The following is a 19,527-nucleotide window of genomic DNA, read 5'->3' on the forward strand; positions in this document are numbered from 1 at the left end:
GTTTTCTTTTTTTACCCGTGAGGGTAATTAACCATTGGAACAATTTTACCAAGGATCATAGTATATTTTCCATCACCTGAAATTTTTAAATCATAGTTGGATATTTTGCTAATAGACTTCGGCTGAACCAGCCAGAGGTGTGTGTGGATTCCAGGCACCAACCATGGTTTGCCCACAAACCCCTACTCATGGCACAAAACAAGATGCTACTCAGAGCAGATTGTGCATATCTTGGTATTGTGATTGCCTGGCTTCTTTCTTTGGATGCTTCAATAAGCAGTAAAATAGTTAAGCCTTCCTATGTGTTACACTTAGGCTGTTGGGTCACTACAGCATTGAAATGAATGGGGACAATTCACAGCCCTCAGAGTTATGGTTTCAGGCTCTCTGCAGAGTCAGGCAGAGAGCACTGCATCAATTTGGAGACAGTTTATGCTTTGAAGATTGCAGCGGGAACCAGTGGTCTAGACTAAATTTGCAAAGAAAATAAAATTAGAGAACAAGCGAGCAACTACCTTGAAAAAGTACTAGTTAATGACTTGGCCCACCTTGACCCTTGAATATAAGAGATTGAGGGTGATTCTCAGCAACCTCTCCCACCCCAGACCCCTGCAACAGCCTCTGTCTGTGAGGAGCTCAGACCCCCACAGACAGAGGCTGCTACTGAGTACCATCCTCTGTCTGCAGTGAGCCCGGGCCACTGCGGATAGGGGCTGCTGCCACCCCGTGCTGTATCGGAGGCAGCAGTGCAGGGTGGCAGGCAGCCGGTCTGCATGGGGAGCTAATTTTTAAACTGGCTCCCCTCACAGACTGGCTCACGCCTGTCACCGCATACTGCCAGCCCCACCCCCAGAGACTGTCAAATAGTCATGTAACAGCTAAGATTTCATGGGGTTACATGTCTATTCAATTACGCTATATCGAACATCCCTAATCCAAAATGGGTTCCAGAGTCATCAAGACATCAAGTTCCTAAAGTATCACTAAGGTCTTTTACTAGAATACATGGACTAATAAAACAGGTTTCCACTTAATATTTCTAACTTCATAGACAAGAAATACACATGTATACAAATAGGATATACGGATTCAGTGGATTACAACTTTTAAAGTGTCATGTTAAATCACCCGTTTTGCATAATGTGTCTTTGAGTTATGTATATTCATGAGTCAATTTTCATAAAGTATAGGAGGTGTAAAAAGATATGACTTAAATTACATAAACTTAACTTAAAAATTAACAAAAAAACGAATAAATGAAAAACCATGAGCAGTTCCTGTGTTTAGAAGAGTCATGTGCATACTCTGTGGAGACTAATTAGCACATCCATGATCCGACAACTCACTGTAAACATGAGAATCTGGAAATTGTTATGAGACCTGCAAAAGCTTCAGACTTGATGGAATATCCTTGTCAAAACTTTTAGTTTATGTAAGTTGGTCCATGGAATATTTATTTATTTTAATTTAATGAATAGGCCATATTCACCATATTTGACCTTGAATACAAATATTAAAAAGAGCATGATGGAATGTCCTGCTTGAAGTACCCAGAACTTTGAGCCACTGTTGCCTCTCTTAGCCTCAGCAAGTAAGAGCTTTGCTATTGCTAAGCTATATGCCAGCTGCCTTATGCAACAGCTTGTGTGCCTTGCGGGTAAACTATTCAGGATTCTACTAATCCAAACCTTGCCTTACAGATAACAATCAATGATCTCCAATTCCCAAGTTCCCCAGAGACCTCTCTTTGCAGCATCCCATCCGTCTCACTGGACACTCACACAAATTGCTAAGTTTGCTGCCCTCAGAGAGCCAGAACTCAGACCAAATTTGTTAGTTGAGCTGAAGACCCAATTTCACTACAATACACAGCACAGAGATGGTTTTGTAATAAAACAAGAAGTTTATTAACAATGAACAGAAGATTAATTGATAGAATATAAAAAATGGGTATGGTTACATGCAAGATAAAACAAAGAAAACATGTTTTCTAGTGACTAAAGGTCAATTTCAGCAAGTTATTGTCTTTGTCTTTGAAGACAAAGAAAATTATCTCTTCCCTCTCTAGGCTCAGAGGTCACTGAACCCAGAGTCCTCTCAGTAATGAATAACTAAAATAGTTTTTGGCCCCTTTATATTATCCAAAGTCTATTGTCTCTGCTTCATCAACCATGAATGATTCTTCTAGTGCAGATTCTGTTCCCCTTTCTCTCTCCCTACCCCCCCATCCCCTTCATTGTGAGGTGATCTCCTTTGCTCCTTTAGCTTGATGGTTTGTTTAACTTGTATGCAGATGTACTTCCATTGTCCTCTACCTGTAACCAGACCAGTTAGACAGATAAAAACATATTCCTTTGTCTAGGATAAGCTAGGGTTTATGCTCTGCCTACCAGACACATTTTAAGAATGTATGTCCAGCGCACATCTGTAACTCTTTACATGCAAACTGTTTATATATCACACAATATTAATCACCAGTTTATCCTTGGCTTTATAAAAGACCTCACTTGATACACTTTTATAGTATAATAATGCACACAATCACTTGATTCAATTGTTTATTCTTTGGAGATCAGACCTTGTATTCTGTCCAGGTTATCTGGATCCTGATTGTCACATGTGAACGTCCAAAATATATGGCCTTAAAAGCTAGACCATAGTCATTGGCTGACAAATAATTTCTTATTTATTAATAAGGTATTATCATCTTCTGGGTTTGAAATTGGTTTGGATTGATGATTCTTGCTCTATATCCTCAAAGCCTTTAAACTCAGACTTCAGAGGATCACAAGAGAGTGAATTCTAAAGCTGAATTTCTCCACAAATAATGAAATGCTACCTCACTGTAGAAGGTTAGCACTCGGTACGAACAGTAAGAGCATGCCGTCTGTTTACTGTTATAGATTATAGGGAAGAATTGGTATTGGGGATAACCTGGCCCAAATCATAACTTGCTTACTGAGCTGAGACCAGAAGGTGGAGTTGAAGTATCTAATCAGTGGTGCAGTATGGACCTCCTGGGTTATCTTAATAACCTCATGGCTTAACATTTGGAATTAGCTGAGAGAGTTCTGTTAGCCTGGCACTCAGTATAGCAAATATAGAGAAATTCTTGGCATGCAATTGATTTCAATGCTAGTGTTGCTTTCATTATTATTGTATAGTAAAATTACTGCAATTAGTCACAAATCTGTCACTTCTGGAAGTAATGTTCTGGTTTCTTAATACAAATTATTTATTACTTTAGTTTTAAAGAGTAAACATTAGGTTAAAGGAATGCTGCTGCCTCCGAGGAATTCTTTGATAAATATTACAATTAGGCATTATTCAGAGGATATATTATTTATATGCTTTGTCTCTCATTTTAGTCTTCCCTTTGTCTTTTTGTTATTACTAAGACAATTTCCATGGTTCTTGTGTTGCTTAGTCAATTTATTTGTTCCCCATATTTATTCCTCACCTGAAATCACCATTCCTCTGCCTTTGTGGCATCAAAACTGTGTTGCTACAGTAACCAGTGGTGATGTAACATACAGCAGACTATATGATTCCAAGTTAGGGATAAACAGCCTGAGATTGTGAAATTGAACGAAACAGTGATCCTGTTTTAATCCAAATGTATTTAACAAGGTGTCATTTTCTGGAATGCATGCTAGATCGGTAGTGGGTTGTGTCACCATCATTTTCTGTCCAGTAACCATGGACGCCTTAAAATTTTCTCAGAGAGGTAGCTATGTTAGTCTGTAACTGAAAAAACCTAAAAAACAACAAATGGCCCGTGCTGGTTCATATGTAAATGGGGCTTCCATTATTTTTTTTTATCACACTTTGCTTAATTTCACTGGAGACAGGCAAAATGACTGCCCTCTCTCCTGTCTGTGAAAAAACCTTTTTCTCCCTGTATTGGTCACAGATACTAAAGCATAATGTCATTAAGTATCCATATTTCTTCATATGGTGTTAATACATATATTTCACAATGACATTATTCACCAGTGTGTCATAAGCTCTTTCATGAAAGCTAACTTGATATGTATAATAGGGTAATACCGTATGCAATCAGTTCATTCAATTAGTTATCATTTAGCTATCTCCCCAACTTGCTTGGTTAAAGGCTTTGTTTATCTTTTAAGTAAATGGGCCTTCATTGTCTCAGCTGATGACAAGTGAAAACAGTCCTTAGTATCCAGCATGCTGACTGGACTTATTCATTGCGTGCCAAACACATTTTAAGAACATAATTCTAGCACATATCCATAACTCTTTGTACATACATCACACAAGGATATGAATGATCAGTGAGTTTTTAGTTGTCCCACAGTATGTTACCTGCCATGTTTTTGGGTATATCTCATGACATCACCGTGATATGTACAGTAAATATGTTAGGACTGGTAAGTGTTGCTCACACAGTTCAGGGACACTAGAAATGGACTGCCCTGCTCTCCCGTTGCTTTTTTTGTCATTGCCCCAAATCCTGTCCAATCAATCAGTATTTGTTTTTATATTAATTCTTACTACCATTTTAAATGTTCACTGTTCTAGGGGTTTTTGCACTGACAATGACTTATTAGAGGAATAATGGAGATGCTTTTGGTGCTCAAAAAATTGTGGGAGATGGTTTTGATATCAAGAAGGCAGTCGGGGCTTTTGGTACCATGGAGGGGAATGCATTATTTCTCCTTCTTTTGCATAAGGGCAGAAATGACTATTTCAGGAGATGGAGAGCTTTGCATTTAAAAAAAATTTGTTTACTAGATAACTGGTCCACTGCACCCTGACCCATTATCTACCACTACATTCACTAATGACAAATAAGTACATTTAGTCTGGTATTTCTGCTGAAATTATCATTAGTGAAATAGCTAGTACTTACACTCTAAGACTTCATTGTTACACCTCACGATGATATACGGGGTAACTTACAAGTCTCCGAGTTACTGTTTCAGGCTGCCTGCAAACTCTGGCAGGTACCAGTTGCTGCATCAGTTTAAGTAAAGTTCACAATCTAAAGGTTTTATTCACAATCATAATAGCTAAAGATTTAGGGCCTTGCAAATTACAATACCTGGAGCTCTGGTCTTCAGTAATGAAAAAGGGTGAATTAGAAAAATGTAAATATGTAAATGCTATATATGTGCATATATAAAGAAAAATGATCCTTATGTATTATGTTTTCCATATGTTGTTAAGCAGATCTTTAAATGTGTCAGCTTGACATTTTACTGGATGTCAAAGTAGTAGAAAGAAGGCAGATGCATATGTTTTGGAAAAAAAACCAACCATTTCTGCCTTAGCTCCATAAACTTATGTAATTTAATGTCCATTCTCTCCTTTCGTTTTCCTGATAGTGATAACCTACTAAGGAGAGCTGCATGCCAGGAAGCCCAGGTAATACCATTTAATGTGATAAGATGAGGATTTTAATTTAATTTTATCTCAGTTGTGCAGGACTCCTGAGATTTGGTTAGCCTGCTTCAATTTCATGACAAACCTGACAGGGATTCTGGCCGTGGTTTGTTGTTGTGTTTTTGGGGGGGGGGTGTAGAAATTGGGGCTACGTTGCCACAGAGTGAAGGAGGCCTCTCCTTTGGATAGGCTGGTGTACCTGATGGTACACGTAATTCAGTGCCATAATAAACAATGTGGTTGCATCATTAGAGGAGTTCTTGATACTATTCAGTTTGCATACTTCTCCAGTTATGGAGATTTAATTATTCCATGCGTGTGTAAAATGAAGAGGAAATAGATTGACAGGATTGGAGGCTGAAATTGTATATAAACCATTGAAGAGGTAGGGCAGAGGCCAGGCAAGCTGATTTATGCTAATGTTGACCTAGAACAGGGCTACTCAACTTTGGAAGCCCTGGGGGCCACAGTGATACCCACACCACATGCCAAGGGCCACAACGTAAGTGTGGTTGCATACATATGCAAATATTTATGTAAATATATGCAAATAGCTTTTCACACTGACGGGCATGAATACAAAGATTAAGGCAAGACTACACAACATACAGGCCCCATTTAAGACAGTTCTGCTGATATTAATAAAAATGCAGTATTTACCTGATTTCCACCCATATGTCAGCACTTTTAATGAGCAATGACAGTCCAGAAATTTAACTACTAAAACACATATCAACAGAAGATCCATTATATAAACTACTTTTTTGTTTTGGCTTCACAATTTTAACAAATCAAACAAAAGCTGAAATATAAGTACAATCAATGTGACGTTAAAGGCACCAAGGGGAGAATTAGCATGGCAAGAAAAGGAAGCCAGGAATCCTTCTTCCCAGAATCCCGCCTCACCAAGCACCAGCTCCCACAGTTCTCACAGAGCAGAGGCTGGAACCCCCAAATCTAACCAACAGACCCACTGCCCAGCTACAGGAAAGGAGCCGGAAGTTCTAACACCCAGTTCCCTGCTCTAACGCAGTGCACCCACCTCTCTCCCAGAGCCAAGCACCCTCCAGCCCTTCCCCTCCAACCTAATGCTCCTCCCTTCCCCCGAGCCAGGTACCCCCAGACTGCCTTGCTCTAGCCAAAGCACCCATCTCTCCCCCAGAGCCAGGCACCTTCCAGCCCTCCTGCTCCACCCCAATGCCCCTCCCCTACCCCTCCTTCAGAGCCAGGCAACCTCAGCTCCCCGTGCTCTAACCCAATGCCCTTTCCCTCCCACAGAGCCGGGGACATAAATCTAGTGGGGTGGAGGGTAACACCCTGGGTCTCACTGGAGCCATGCGCTTTTCCCTCCAGGTGCTGGGGCCTGTGCACAGAGCGGCTGTGAATGGTCCAGGTGCGTGGCTCTGAAAGTTCCATTGAAGGCATGTGCTGCTGTCCCCTCCCTGACCCCCTTTACAGGGCAAAAAATCCCAGACGTTTTTAGCCTTTTAAAAAACCCATCTGGATGGCAATTTAACATGTGAAAACAAGGACGTGTCCTGGGAAAAACAGATGTCTGGTAACCCTACCGAAGCCCCAGCACAGACCTTTCTCACCCCAGCCTTGCTGCCTGGCTCTGCCGCTACCTCGCCACATCTCTTGCTGCTTAGTTCTGCCACTGCCTTGCCACACGCTTCGCTGCCAAGCTCCCCTGCTGCTCCTTGCCGCTCCTGGCAGCTCCTGCGCACGCGCCGATGCAGCTTTGTTCAGGGCAGTGCCGTGCAGCTTTGCTCGTGGGGAAGTGCTTCTGCTGTGGCTGATGTGGCAAGCATCCTCTTGCTGCTCCCCTGCCAGCCGGCAGCTCCTGTGCACGCACTGATGCAGCCTGGCTTAATGTGGCTCTATGCAGCTCGGCTCGCGAGGAGGCGCTGCCACTGTTGCCCTCAGCAACGAGGCAGGCAGGTGGCCCAGGAAGCGGCTCAAGGCGCTGCGGGCCGCATACAGGCAGGCCGCTTGTTGAGTAGCCCTGACCTAGAGAGAGAGCATCTCTAGGATTGATGGGTCGTGCAATATCCTTGCCCATTCAATTCTGTTTGTTTCTATCACGATTTCTAATGAGGGTATAGTTGTGATGGCTAATTTGGTAATATTCCTACTTGTCCATCAGGGTATGCTGATTAGAACATTCATCACCTTGTGATGTCATATGTCCATCTAAAATTCTACTTTACAGGACCCACCACACCATTTAAAACCTTTTACAGCTCCTTCCAGTGAATGTTAGTTGTCACTGACCTGCATATTCTCATTTGGAAATGTGATCTGATTGGCTGACGTTGTTCTGAATCTTACTATTGACCTCTGAGGACATGTTAAGGAATTTTCTGTTTTGTCACATTGTTCTTCAACTGCTCCCACTGTAAAATAAAGATTATAATACCCTTAATGCAATGCAGTAATATCAGTGAAGTGTTTTTAAGATCTTTGTATGAAAGGTGCTGTATAAGTGGATAGTAAAAGAGTTTTGCTATTGGTAAGTAACATGAGAGAGAATCTAACCATTTTAAAATGTATTATTGCATCATTTTAAAATTTGCGCCTATGTTATTTTCATGATGTTGGATTTTTAAACCGTTTTTAAAAATTCTTTTTTAAATTTCTCCTCTTTAAAACAGAAATTTGCTACAGGAATACCCCGAAGTATGTCACATAAAGAAATGATTGTCATTAGTCATAAATCATAGGAGTGACAGGTTGTTTAGAACAAGTAAATATATCACATGTCCCCCAGAGTGAATAATTAATTGTTTTTAACAGCTGTAACATACCAGGGGATTATTGATAAGGGCCTTCATTTTCCCTTGTTTCCTGTAAGAAACAATTGTAATAAAATTAACCAATGGTTTTGCTCAGCTGTTTTTCAGATAAAACTTAAGAACTGACAGTTTAATTTCCCTTCCCCTTTTCTTCTCCCCCAACAACCACTTTTATACACTCTTTTCTTTCCTTGCTTTTCAAATTGCTTTAAGAAGAAAATTGAATTTTGAATATTCATGTTTTTTTCTTTTTAATTGTATTTTTTTTCTCATTTGGGGTTCCCTTGATTGAGTAAAGATTGGAGTGAATTACTAGTTTGAACAGCTAATGACCACGCAAGTATGAGATTGTGCGCATGCATGTGTATAATGGCCACCTTGCTCAGCATCACAAAATGCTTTCACAAGAGATTTCCATGTAAAAGGAGTCCAGGATCATCTTCTTGCTCATTGTACAGCACTTACGACAGTGGAGCCCTGGTCCATGACTGGGGCTTCTAGGTGCTATTTCAGTACAAATAATAAAAAGTAATAATAATAAACGCTGTGAGGGCCTTCCAGTGACAATGCCTTCTAGTGAGCTAGGAAGGAGTTTTATGGAGTTGGAGCAGCACAAGTGAAAGCACAATCTTCTCTTGCTCATTCCAACAATGAGGAATTGTGGTCTATAGTGGAATGAGCAGAAGGTATGAGAAGCTGAGTGAAGTAAGTCCATGAAGAGCTCTGAACACCAATAGGGCTATCGATAATTACGGACCGAGATGGGATAGGAATCCACTGATGGGATATGAGAACACAGGCATGGGAAGGTGCTGTTCTCTGTGAGAGCAAGTAGTCTGGATGCAATGGCCCTTCCCCCTTTAGATGAAAGCTTAGAAAACATGACTTTAAGGAGAATGTACAAAATGGAGTTCTAAGGAGAATGTACAAAATGGAGTTCTAAATAGCTTAAATTTACAGCCTTAGTAAGGGCTTCAGCAGAGCGAAGGTCAAAGCAAGGGCAAATTCTGGCCCTTCTAGGGAGGTGGTGAAAGGCAGACATTCAAGGAATATACAGGAGGCAAAAGAAGTTTAAAGAAGTTTAGGGTGAAGAATAACTCCTAAGATTTCTGTCCATGGTGGCAAAATTTAGATCTGAAATGAAGAAAAATAGTAGTGGGAGTAGGAGACATGGGACAAAGGACTTTTTGCTCAGGAGGACTTGAGCCTTTGAAATTCCTTGCAACACTGGAACGAGGACTCACTGCGAATAATGCTCTGCTAATGTGACAATCTGTGTGATGGGCCTGATTGGGAAGGCTTTTGTATGTCATATGGGGCGAGGAGAAGATGATGATGATGATGTTTGTTTGGATCCATTATTTGAAACTGTAGTGACAGATGACTTAGAAGAGAAACTCCACATTTCCTCCATTTTTTCTTCTTATTTAGGTGTTTGGCAACCAGCTGATACCTTCTAACATGCAGGTGAAGAAAGCAACTGTTTTTCTCAACCCAGCAGCTTGCAAAGGGTAAAGTTTTCCTTATGCACCGTTCCCCAAATCCCACTTTTATACTTCTAAGTTGTCCTTCATTGTGAATAGGATTGCCAGTGGTTTAACCAAAAATACCAACCCCCACCCTCCAAAAAACAAAACAAAACCGCTGGGGAAAAAATTCTGTTGGAGGGGAGGAGGGGACCCTGAGAGTTGTTAAGCAATAAAAACATTTAAAAAAAAATTAAAAACCACCAGCGTGGCCCCTTTAAGAAACACTTTTGAGGCTTTTTGGCCATAGCAGGCTGCTGGTGGCTGCCTGCTATCTTGCCTCCCTGCATCGGGCCGGACAGCTCCCCTACGGAACCTGGTAAGCACCTGGAATTTTCACCTCCTGGCTGGGAAAAAATCAGAAAATACCGGACATTTTAGGTGTCCGGTATTTTCTGAATTTTTTTACTGGACAGGAGGTGAATATACCGGACTGTCTGGTTCAATACCGGATACCTGGCAACCCTAATTGTGAGCACCAGCTATCCTGTCGGTTTCAAGCTTGTCTCCACTCCATTGAAATTACCTAACTCTTATGTATGTTATGTACATCAGAAGTGTTGTATCCAAGATATAGAAGTTAAAAAAACTGTAAAAAAGAGCAAATCCCCAAATATTTTAAGCTTTCTCCATTGTTGGTTTTCTGGTTTCCTGCTTTTGGGTACTCAGTATTCACTTCCTACAAAAGACCTTGATTTCCTCTCCAGCAGCAATAGTAACCATATCTTATCTAGCCAGAGTGTCACCTACTTTTGAGTTGATCAGACGTAACCAGTGATCCTGTTGCATGGAAGTCAGCTATTGGGGAAGGGGGGGTCTGCCCAGTAGAATGGTGCTGCTGAACATGGTGTACTTGCTTAAGTAAGAAACAGAGAGCTAGTCTTCTTGAGGATGTCAGCAGTTGTCTTGAAAACATTTGTAAAAATGGTTTGCTTACTGGTGATGCCTGTGTATATCTCTACTGATAGGCTATGAGTCCTGTCACATTTAGGGGCGGGGGTAGGTTCAGTGAATAATATTAAGTGCCAGTTGAGTTACCTGTCCTGGAAGTGCTTTGTCTTACATGCTTTGTTCTATGGCGATGGGGCAGAATTGCGACAAACCATTCATCTTTGAAAAATGTACAGTGTCCATAATTTAAAGTCTCCATTTTCTATTCCCCGGGCTCTGCTCCTTGCAAGTAATGTATAATTAATGGAATAGTTATTTTATTATGCAGTTACAGGCATAAAATGCATGAAAGCTTTACAAAAAGAAGGTCAGGTAAAGTTTTTGTTTTTAAACTTATTAAATAATATATAGAACAAGTAACTTTAAAAATATTTCCCCTTTAAAACTAGAATTTGCTTCCTACATGACTTTAAGGCATGGTGCTCCATAACACATTAATTGTGTAATAAATAATAAATTACTCTCAAGCTCTTGTATATTACTAATTATTTTGGGGACTCGTTTAAAAAGATTCCTTTGCATCCATAAAAACTGCATGAAATTTGACATACTTAAGAAACCATTCTAGAAAATTAAGACCAAAACAACCTCCCCCCATGACTGACTTTTGACAGCCTGAGAGATATTCCACAGAACATGTACTTTGTTTGATTGATTGATTGATTGTCTTTGCTTTGAATTTTCCATCTCCCTCCAGTTCTTAAATAATTTCCTCCTTTTGTTTCTCCAGAAAAGCAAGAAACCTTTTTGAAAAGAATGCTGCTCCAATTTTACACTTATCTGGCTTGGATATAACCATAGTTAAGGTAAGAGTTGATCTGCAACATTAACCAGCGTTACTCTGAGATTTTGTACTGATGCTTAATAATGAGTTTTTAAACTTCTCAGTTAATTTACAGACTGCTTCAGTGGCTTTTAATTTTCAACCACGTTTGGGGAGAGGGGAGGTGCATGCATGCAGTAACACTTCTATAACAGACATTTAAGAGGAGATTCTCCCAAATATTTGAGTGTCAGATGATAAAACAGACACACAGCCCACACGGTCCTTGGAGTTACCAGTTCTGTCTTGATATTTGAGAGAGTTTTACAATCCCTTAGAGCTACAGATTAATTAAAAATAAATCTTGCATACCTTAATAACTCCCCAAATAATGAAATGTTCTGTTCTCCTGAGGGGAAGGCTAAACTACAAAGGGGTGGATTTACAAAGAGCCTTCAGTGGGAAGGAAAAGAAAAACAAATGTGAAGGGTTCCTGCTGTTTCCAAAGATTCCTTGAGACTCATACGTTGGCTGTTGAGTATTCATTACACATTGGGAATAAAACCTACTCTTTGGAAGATATATGTACTATTATGTATATATCTTTCTTGTCTTGAAGCCTTATTGACGAGATTGTGCTATATTTTTCCATGATAAACCTCTTATTTTTTTATTGGTGTTTATTCTACTAAAAATATAGTGTCCGCCAAAGAGGAAATGTTAGTTGTTGTATTTATTTTATAAGTCGCTTGTCAAACTGCAGCAGGTGTTTCACATGGTAAGCGGAATGTGACTGGGCCACTATTTGGATGAGAGACCACCAAAGGAAAACTAGGTGCTGCAGGAAGTAGAGTTTGTTGTGGCATTGAACCCTCATGCTCACCACTGAACCCGTCTTGTTGAGAAGCACTATTCTTCTGGATACACACCTTACCACTTATGATCATTAAAGACCCTGTGATGTTTTCTTTTGCAGGAACAAGAGTGAAAACTAGGTGTTTGTGTTAAGTTCTTCTTAGACTACATGCAGTCAATCTTAATTCTCAATGCAGTTTTAGCTGAATACAACTGTATTCCAGATACGCCTGTGTAGGTTCACTGTGGCATATGAACTGCTTCAACAAGAAGTGCTGTTAAACAAGGGACTTGTTTCACTCATGGGTGAAGTGATTCTGTGCAGGTAGTATAATAAGTGCATGATGTTTTTACAAGATCAGTAGTAGAGCAAATCATAGGTATCAGAGGCGTCCCTGTGGACATGGAGCTATAGGCATAGTAAGTTGAATTTCTAAACCTTGGTTTCTCTTGGTATCTCAGACAGATTATGAAGGACAAGCAAAAAAGCTGCTGGAGTTGATGGAAAATACGGACCTGATCATTATTGCAGGAGGGGATGGAACGGTACAGGAGGTAGGAGTTTCTCCTGGTTTGTATGTAAAAAGTCACAATACCATATTGGGGCTAGAAAGATGGAATGTTGTATAACGTAACTGCAGAATGCTATAGTTCTGATTTGAGAGCTGTTCATTACATAACACCATTTTTCAGTTATTATGCCTTTCTGATTTGGGGTTAAAACCCTTCTGTACTCAAAGGGGGTGGGATGTGTGTGCAAGGGTGGATGTGTCCTTTCTCAGGGTATTTTATGCTATTTTGAACATATGTCACTTGGGAAAACATGTTCTGATATCTTTTTGCCTGATCACTCTCAAGTGGTGTCATTGTCAAAACTAATCCATAGCACATTCATAGTCCTGAGCAAGGGATGCATGCTTTACCCGGGATGAAAGAAAATAAAGAATGTTTTAAAAAGTTACAAAGAGTTCAAAATAGGGTGCTGTTTGTGTGCAAGCAATTAGAATGAATCACCTATCAAGGGAAGTCACAGATTCTCCATCTCTTCATGTTATCACATCAGAACAGGCTGCCTTCTGGAAGATAAGTTTTAGTCAAACTCAAGTTATTGAGCTTACTACAGGAGTAACAGGTTGAAACTGTGTATGGCCTACGTTATACAGGAGGTCAGACTAGGTGATCTAATTATAGTTCCATCTGGCTTTAAAATTGATTTATTTAAAAAAATATTTTCTCATGTGTTAAGAGCATACCGAGTGCCCTCATAACACAAGCACAAACACTGGTTTTGTGGCATCTTTAAATGCATATGCTGACTTTAATCAGTGAGTACATTCAAATCCCTGCTACTTTTCTCCATGGTGGATACAGAAAATGCACCCCTTTCTGTGTAAGAAACTACACCACCTTCCATAAAACATTGAAGGTCTCATAAAGGTGCCTTTATTCTGAGCAGCAGTTGTCTCCATTTCATAGGTTTCCACTGTAATTGCACAAAAGAATTCAAAAGCCAAATATTTCCACTATCTTTCAGGTCATCACTGGACTCCTCCGCAGAGCAGATGAGGTGAGGTTTTTTATTTTATTTTTTTAAAATTTATATCTGAGGGTTCCATCCCAGGCATTCATTTGAACCTCCTGGCCCAAGCAGACATCTGCAGATAATCCAAGGCCAGCTTGCTGTTTAAAGGGTCATGCTAGTATCCTGTAGTTTTACCCACTTTCTCTCTTTCCCTTTTTTAGTTAGTGAAATGGTTCCTGATCCAAACTGTTGGGAACTTCCAGTTACAGAGCAGGGGATGTGCAGAAACCAGGCACAAAACGTTCAAAGGCCTATGGCCCAATTTTGCCCAGTTCTTTTTTTTGTTTGGCAATAGAGCTGGGAAAAAGCTACAAGTGATTTTCTGTATCTACAAGCTGAACTGAATTCAATGTGACTGTGCTCCCACTTCTTTTATGTTCATGTAATGTCAGTATTCAAGCAGTGAATTTCTATTTTCCTAAAGAATAGTGATAGAAATGTAGCCGTGTTAGTCTGGCGTAGCTGAAACAAAAAACAGGACTATGTAGCATTTTAAAGACTAACAAGATGGTTTATTAGGTTCATCACCTAATAAACCATCTTGTTAGTCTTTAAAGTGCTACATAGTCCTGTATTTTGTTTTCCTAAATGGTTGCAGAAAGCGAATTTTAAGGGCTTATGCTAGAATACTAGTACTAGAAGTGATGATATATTTTACTGGGAATGACACTGCTAATTAACAAAGCAGAGGAGCACTGCTCCCAAAACTTCTTGGCAGAATCCTGGCAGAAAGGCAGTGAAATGATCTAGACAAGGATCTGATGACACTTTTGGCAGCTAGAACTGTGCCTGCTTACACAATTACTTTGTCTGACTCTGACAAGACATTTTTAGAAGTAAATTTTGCAAATAAGCCGGTAATTTTTAAAAGGATGCTGAGTATCAAAGAAATGAACATCATCAAAACATTTTTCTCTGTTTTTTGTACCACAGTTGACCAGTAAGTTTCCTATCCTTGAAAGAATGAAGAAAAAAGAATGTCTGTTCTGTTTTCTGTGTTTATCTTTGAGCATTTGACAGCATTTTTATTTACAGTAGCCCACAATATTCTGCATACTACATTATTCTGCAAGGAGAAGGAGTTTACTGTAATGTGGTCAGAGCTGCTTCTCTCTGAATTTCTTGGGCCAGAGAATTCTCTTATCACACATAATTTTGTCCCTACTATCAATTGACATACTAGAGATAACAGTTTCCTGCAGATCTGCCCACCTGTTTGTGCTCTGTCTTCCTGTATGAATTGTGTCTTAACAACACTTCTGATTATAGGAGGAGACTATTAAAGGTGCTAAAGATATGCCCTCTTTAGTAAAATTGAAAGGCAAAGCAGGAGTAAATAGGCCTGCAAAAAAATAATAAAAGGACACTGAGTACAGGCAGTCCCCGGGTTACGTACAAGATAGGGACTGTAGGTTTGTTCTTAAGTTGAATCTGTATGTAAGTCGGAACTGGCGTCCAGATTCAGCCACTGCTGAAACTGACCGCCAGTTCTGACTTACATACAGAATCAACTTAAGAACCCCAAGCGTCCCAAGTCAGCTGCTGCTGAAACTGATCAGCAGCTGATTCCAGGAAGCCCGGGGCAGAGCAACTCTGCCTCGGGCTTCCTGTAGTCAGCGCTGGTCAGTTTCAGCAATGGCTAAATCAGGATGCCTGGGGCAGAGTAGCTGGGGTGCTGCTGGGTTGCTCCAGTAGCGCCGCTCCTCGGCACTACTGGACCAACCCAGCAGCACCCCATCTGCTCTGCCCCAGGCATCCTGATTCAGCCGCTGCTGAAACTGACGAGCAGCGGCTGAATCAGGACCAGAGCAGCTGGGGTGCTCCTGGGTTGGACCAGTAGCGCCCAGAGCGGCGCTGCGGGACCAACCGGCAGCACCCCAGCTGCTCTGCCACAGGCGTCCGGAGAAAAGCCTAGTCTGCTGGGGGGGGGGGAGCGTACTAGCTGCGCACCCCCCCACCCCAGCAGACCAGGAAGACACGGGCGGCGGACCGAGACGCACCGCGGTCCCGCCACCTGGGTCCTCTGCGGCTTTGCTCCCAGTCTCCCTGGTCTGCTGGAGACCAGCAGACCAGGGAGACGGGGAGCAAAGCCTCTGAGGACGCCGGCAGCGGGGCGTCTGGGCTGTCCCACTGCCGGCTTCCCCCACGGCTTTGCAAAGCCTCGGGGAAGCCGGCAGCGGAGCAGCCCAGGTGCGCCTGGGCTGCCTCGCTGCCCGAGCCCCCCCGCAGCTTTGCAAAGCCACGGGGAAGCCGGCAGCGGAGCAGCCCAGGCGCGCCTGGGGTGCCCCGCTGCCCGAGCCCCCCCCTCGGCTTTGCAAAGCCGCGGGGGTGGGGGCTCGGGCAGCCCAGGCGCCCCTGGGCTGCCCGAGCCCCTCCGTGGCTTTGCTCTGCTTCTTCCTGGTCTGCAGACCAGGGAGACGCAGAGAAAGCCCCAGATTACACGGGCGGCAGGACCGCGAGGTCCCGCAGTCCGTGTACTCTGGGGCAGCCCCGTTCGTATCTGCGGATCCGACATAAGTCGGATCCGTGTAAGTCGGGGACTGCCTGTAGAGTGAAAGGAGGGTGTTAGGAGGTACTAGGGGCTTACAAATGAGGGGATAGCAGGTAAAAGTGATGGTAAAGGGATGTAGTTTAGCTTATGTGGAGTTGCAGTGTCACAATGCTGCAAGCTGCGTTACTCAGCAGAGAGAGTACATTGTGATATAGCAGGAGTGGGCAAGATACAGTCCGGGGGCTGGATTCAGCCCACAAAGCCGTTTAGTCTGGTCTGTGGCCCACACCACTGGACCCACAGGCAGGGAGCAGCCTCAGGGCTCAGAGCAGCTGGCTGCTCCATCTCCCTCTCTGTGCCGAGGGAAGAGGAGGAAGCTTTACGCACTGCAAGCCACCTCCTTCACCCAAAGTCTCTCTCAGACCCTACACCCTCTCCTGCATCCCAGTCCACTACCCCAACCTCCCTTCTGCACTCAGCCTCTGTCCCAGACCCCACCCTCCCTCCATAGAAAAGTGCAGCCCTTGACCACTTACCAAAATTTTGGAGTGCCACCCCCATCAAAAATTATTGTGCACCCCTGTGATACACAATAATGTACACTCTTTTGCTAACACACATCGGGGAACAGTTCATTGTGACGTGGTGTTGCATTAGCTTTTTCCAGCAACAAGGCTTTTACTGTACCTTGGGCCAGAAAACAACATAGGCAATGACTTCCAGTATCAAAACCCCTTCTGTATCAATTCCTACTTTTTTTTTTTTCCCCTTGAGGCAATCTTTTTGTCATGCAAGATTGCTCTATCAAGAGGGCTTCCACGAAGATAAATGAGAGTGACTGCAGCAGGGCTTCAGATGCCTCCTTGAGTTGTAGAAAGATGGCAGATTGCTGACGGACTCCATACATTAGTTAGTGTATATCTGCCAGCCTGTGTGTAATGATGCTCCTAATGATTACAGAAAGCTCCTTTGTAGCCAGTTGGCACTGGCGGGTTCAGAGATTCTGATGCCATGTTCAGAGTCATTATGTGTTACTGCCTTGTTTTGGGAAGTCCCTGACAGCTTAATGCCAAGGGGGCAATATCCGACACAGTTATGCTGTTCACATAGGAATCTTAATTTTAGCTGATGTAAATGTGAATTTATTTCCTTGTGTTTCCAGGCTATCTTCAGTAAGATCCCCATTGGATTCATTCCCCTTGGAAAGACCAGTACCCTGAGCCAAACTCTCTACTCTGAAAGCAGAAACCAAGTTGAGTAAGTTTTGCATGTGAGAGGGAGAGGAGATTTGCTTTTATTTTTGAGGGGGAAAATGCTGCTGAATAGTTTGGGTTTTTCAGATATTTCTTAAGTTTGTTCTGTTATCTCTCCTCCCTTTTCCGCTGGGTTACACAGTGATTGGTGGTCTTAAGGACAGGTTTTTGGGAAGGTGGATGAGCATGCGAGTCACTGAAATTTAAAGGAAATTTAAAACTCAGACAGGAAATATATATATTTTTAGGAGGCACAATTTTTCTGTAGAACTCTGAGCTTCAAGACATCCTTGATAATGAAGCTAGTCAGAGGTACAATAGACAAAACAACCCAGTGGCTTTGGAAAAAGGGTACATGTTCTTCTGCTTCACTGTATAGTCTAATATTTGCCTATTGGATGCTAAGAGGAAACTTCCCCAGTATGTAGGACAGTATATCCCATATATGCCCACTGTAGAGCTTCTTGTGCTTTCCTCTGAAGTATCTGTTTAAGATTCTTATATTCACCAGGAGACATTCTTATATTCACCAGGAGACAGGATAGTGGACAAGATAGATAATGGGTGTGATACAATTGGGCAATTACTATTTTTTTTTATTTTGCTATGTTAAATATAAGTTTATTTTTCCTCTGTCTTAATTTTTTTATTAACCACCTTTTCTTCCTCTCGCCACATTTTTCTACCTTCCAGTTTCTCCCATCCTAATGAATGTATTCCCTTCACTATGAGCTCTGTTCACTCTTGTCAGAGTAACTCATTATTATTCTGCTTTATGGAAGCCTTGCTGGTAACGGTCACACAGAATGCCCACAAGCCAACTGGCATAGCATCTGATCCTTCATTAAAACTCCCAGAGTTCTTTGCAGCTCAACAAAGTAGACAATGCTCTTGACAACAGTAGGATAAAAATAATTTATGTTTGGGCTTTGAAGAAGCCATTTGAATTGAGCAATCTTAATGTCCATTGATAATGAATTGCCTAGATGGGGACCACAATATGTTGATGGAGTTAAAAAGAATTTATCGATGAGCCGATTAACAACCCATGTTAGTGACAGAATCTAAATGCAGATGTAAGAATGATAAATAGTAGCACTTTAGATATTTGGACATTGGTTCCTCCTTTGCTTATTGGACTTTAAATTTTGAGCTTAAAAGACATAAAGAGTAAAGAATGAATTAATGGAGAAACTCCTGTTGACTTCAGTGGATATTGATTTGACTCAGTGTGTTATATTTGTGACCTTCTTGAGAAACGTGCACAACACTGAACTTGCGTCTTATTTGGTGATTGAAGGAGAAAATGTACCTTAAATCATGTTTAAGAGGCTCCATGTACAGATCTGCTTGGGGTTTTAAATAGTTAGTTGAGAGAAGCTTTTGGGCCATGTGTCACGGCTTAATATTAACCGTGGTGGATGAACAGCAGCCATCAGCAGTGGCATGGAGGCCGAGTTAAGACTGGTAATAATCCTGGCCATGATATAAGGCTAAAGAGCATAGACCAGATTAATTTAGTATAGTAATATAGATTAAATCCCTGAATCATTTTTTATAAATTATACCATCCACCAGCAACAATATTTAAAAATATCTCCCATGTTTTATTCAGTCATTGTCTTATCTTCAGTACCAACAACATCTATGCGAGGAAATAGGTATTGCGCTCCCTTGTCCAGATAAATGCACTGATATGCGGCAATAGCACCAGTAATATGCACCTATATTTTGACGGTGTTCAGTCCTGTGCACAGACCCCTGGCACATTCTCTGCTTGCCAATAGCAAAAGAAATTTCCAGTTAGAATCCTTTCTGTAGAAGGTGCATACTCCTCAAGAGTAATTGGATGATGAATCTCTCTGAAAAAGTTACACTGGCTTTTGTCATTCATTACTTCTG

At 41.7% G+C, this 19,527-nt stretch overlaps 1 protein-coding gene across 5 annotated transcripts in view; it reads left to right on the forward strand.

Annotated features, from left to right (window-relative positions):
* The window catches only part of AGK (acylglycerol kinase), a 57,527-nt gene that overhangs the window by 16,884 nt on the left and 21,116 nt on the right, over positions 1-19,527 (forward strand). For 3 of the 5 annotated variants that reach the window (XM_006133374.5, XM_006133375.5, XM_006133376.5), the window contains exons 3-8: positions 5,352-5,391; positions 9,636-9,715; positions 11,412-11,487; positions 12,762-12,854; positions 13,834-13,866; positions 17,535-17,629. In XM_006133374.5, the coding sequence (XP_006133436.3) occupies positions 5,352-5,391; positions 9,636-9,715; positions 11,412-11,487; positions 12,762-12,854; positions 13,834-13,866; positions 17,535-17,629 (417 nt within the window). Of the gene's footprint in view, positions 1-5,351; positions 5,392-6,778; positions 6,803-9,635; positions 9,716-11,411; positions 11,488-12,761; positions 12,855-13,833; positions 13,867-17,534; positions 17,630-19,527 lie in introns of those variants that run through there. The other 2 variants (XM_075939995.2, XM_025189799.3) reach the window with 2 other exon arrangements.

Source organism: Pelodiscus sinensis, chromosome 1 (assembly GCF_052426305.1).
Source record: "Pelodiscus sinensis isolate ZL-2025 chromosome 1, ASM5242630v1, whole genome shotgun sequence".
Classification (NCBI taxonomy): domain Eukaryota; kingdom Metazoa; phylum Chordata; order Testudines; family Trionychidae; genus Pelodiscus; species Pelodiscus sinensis.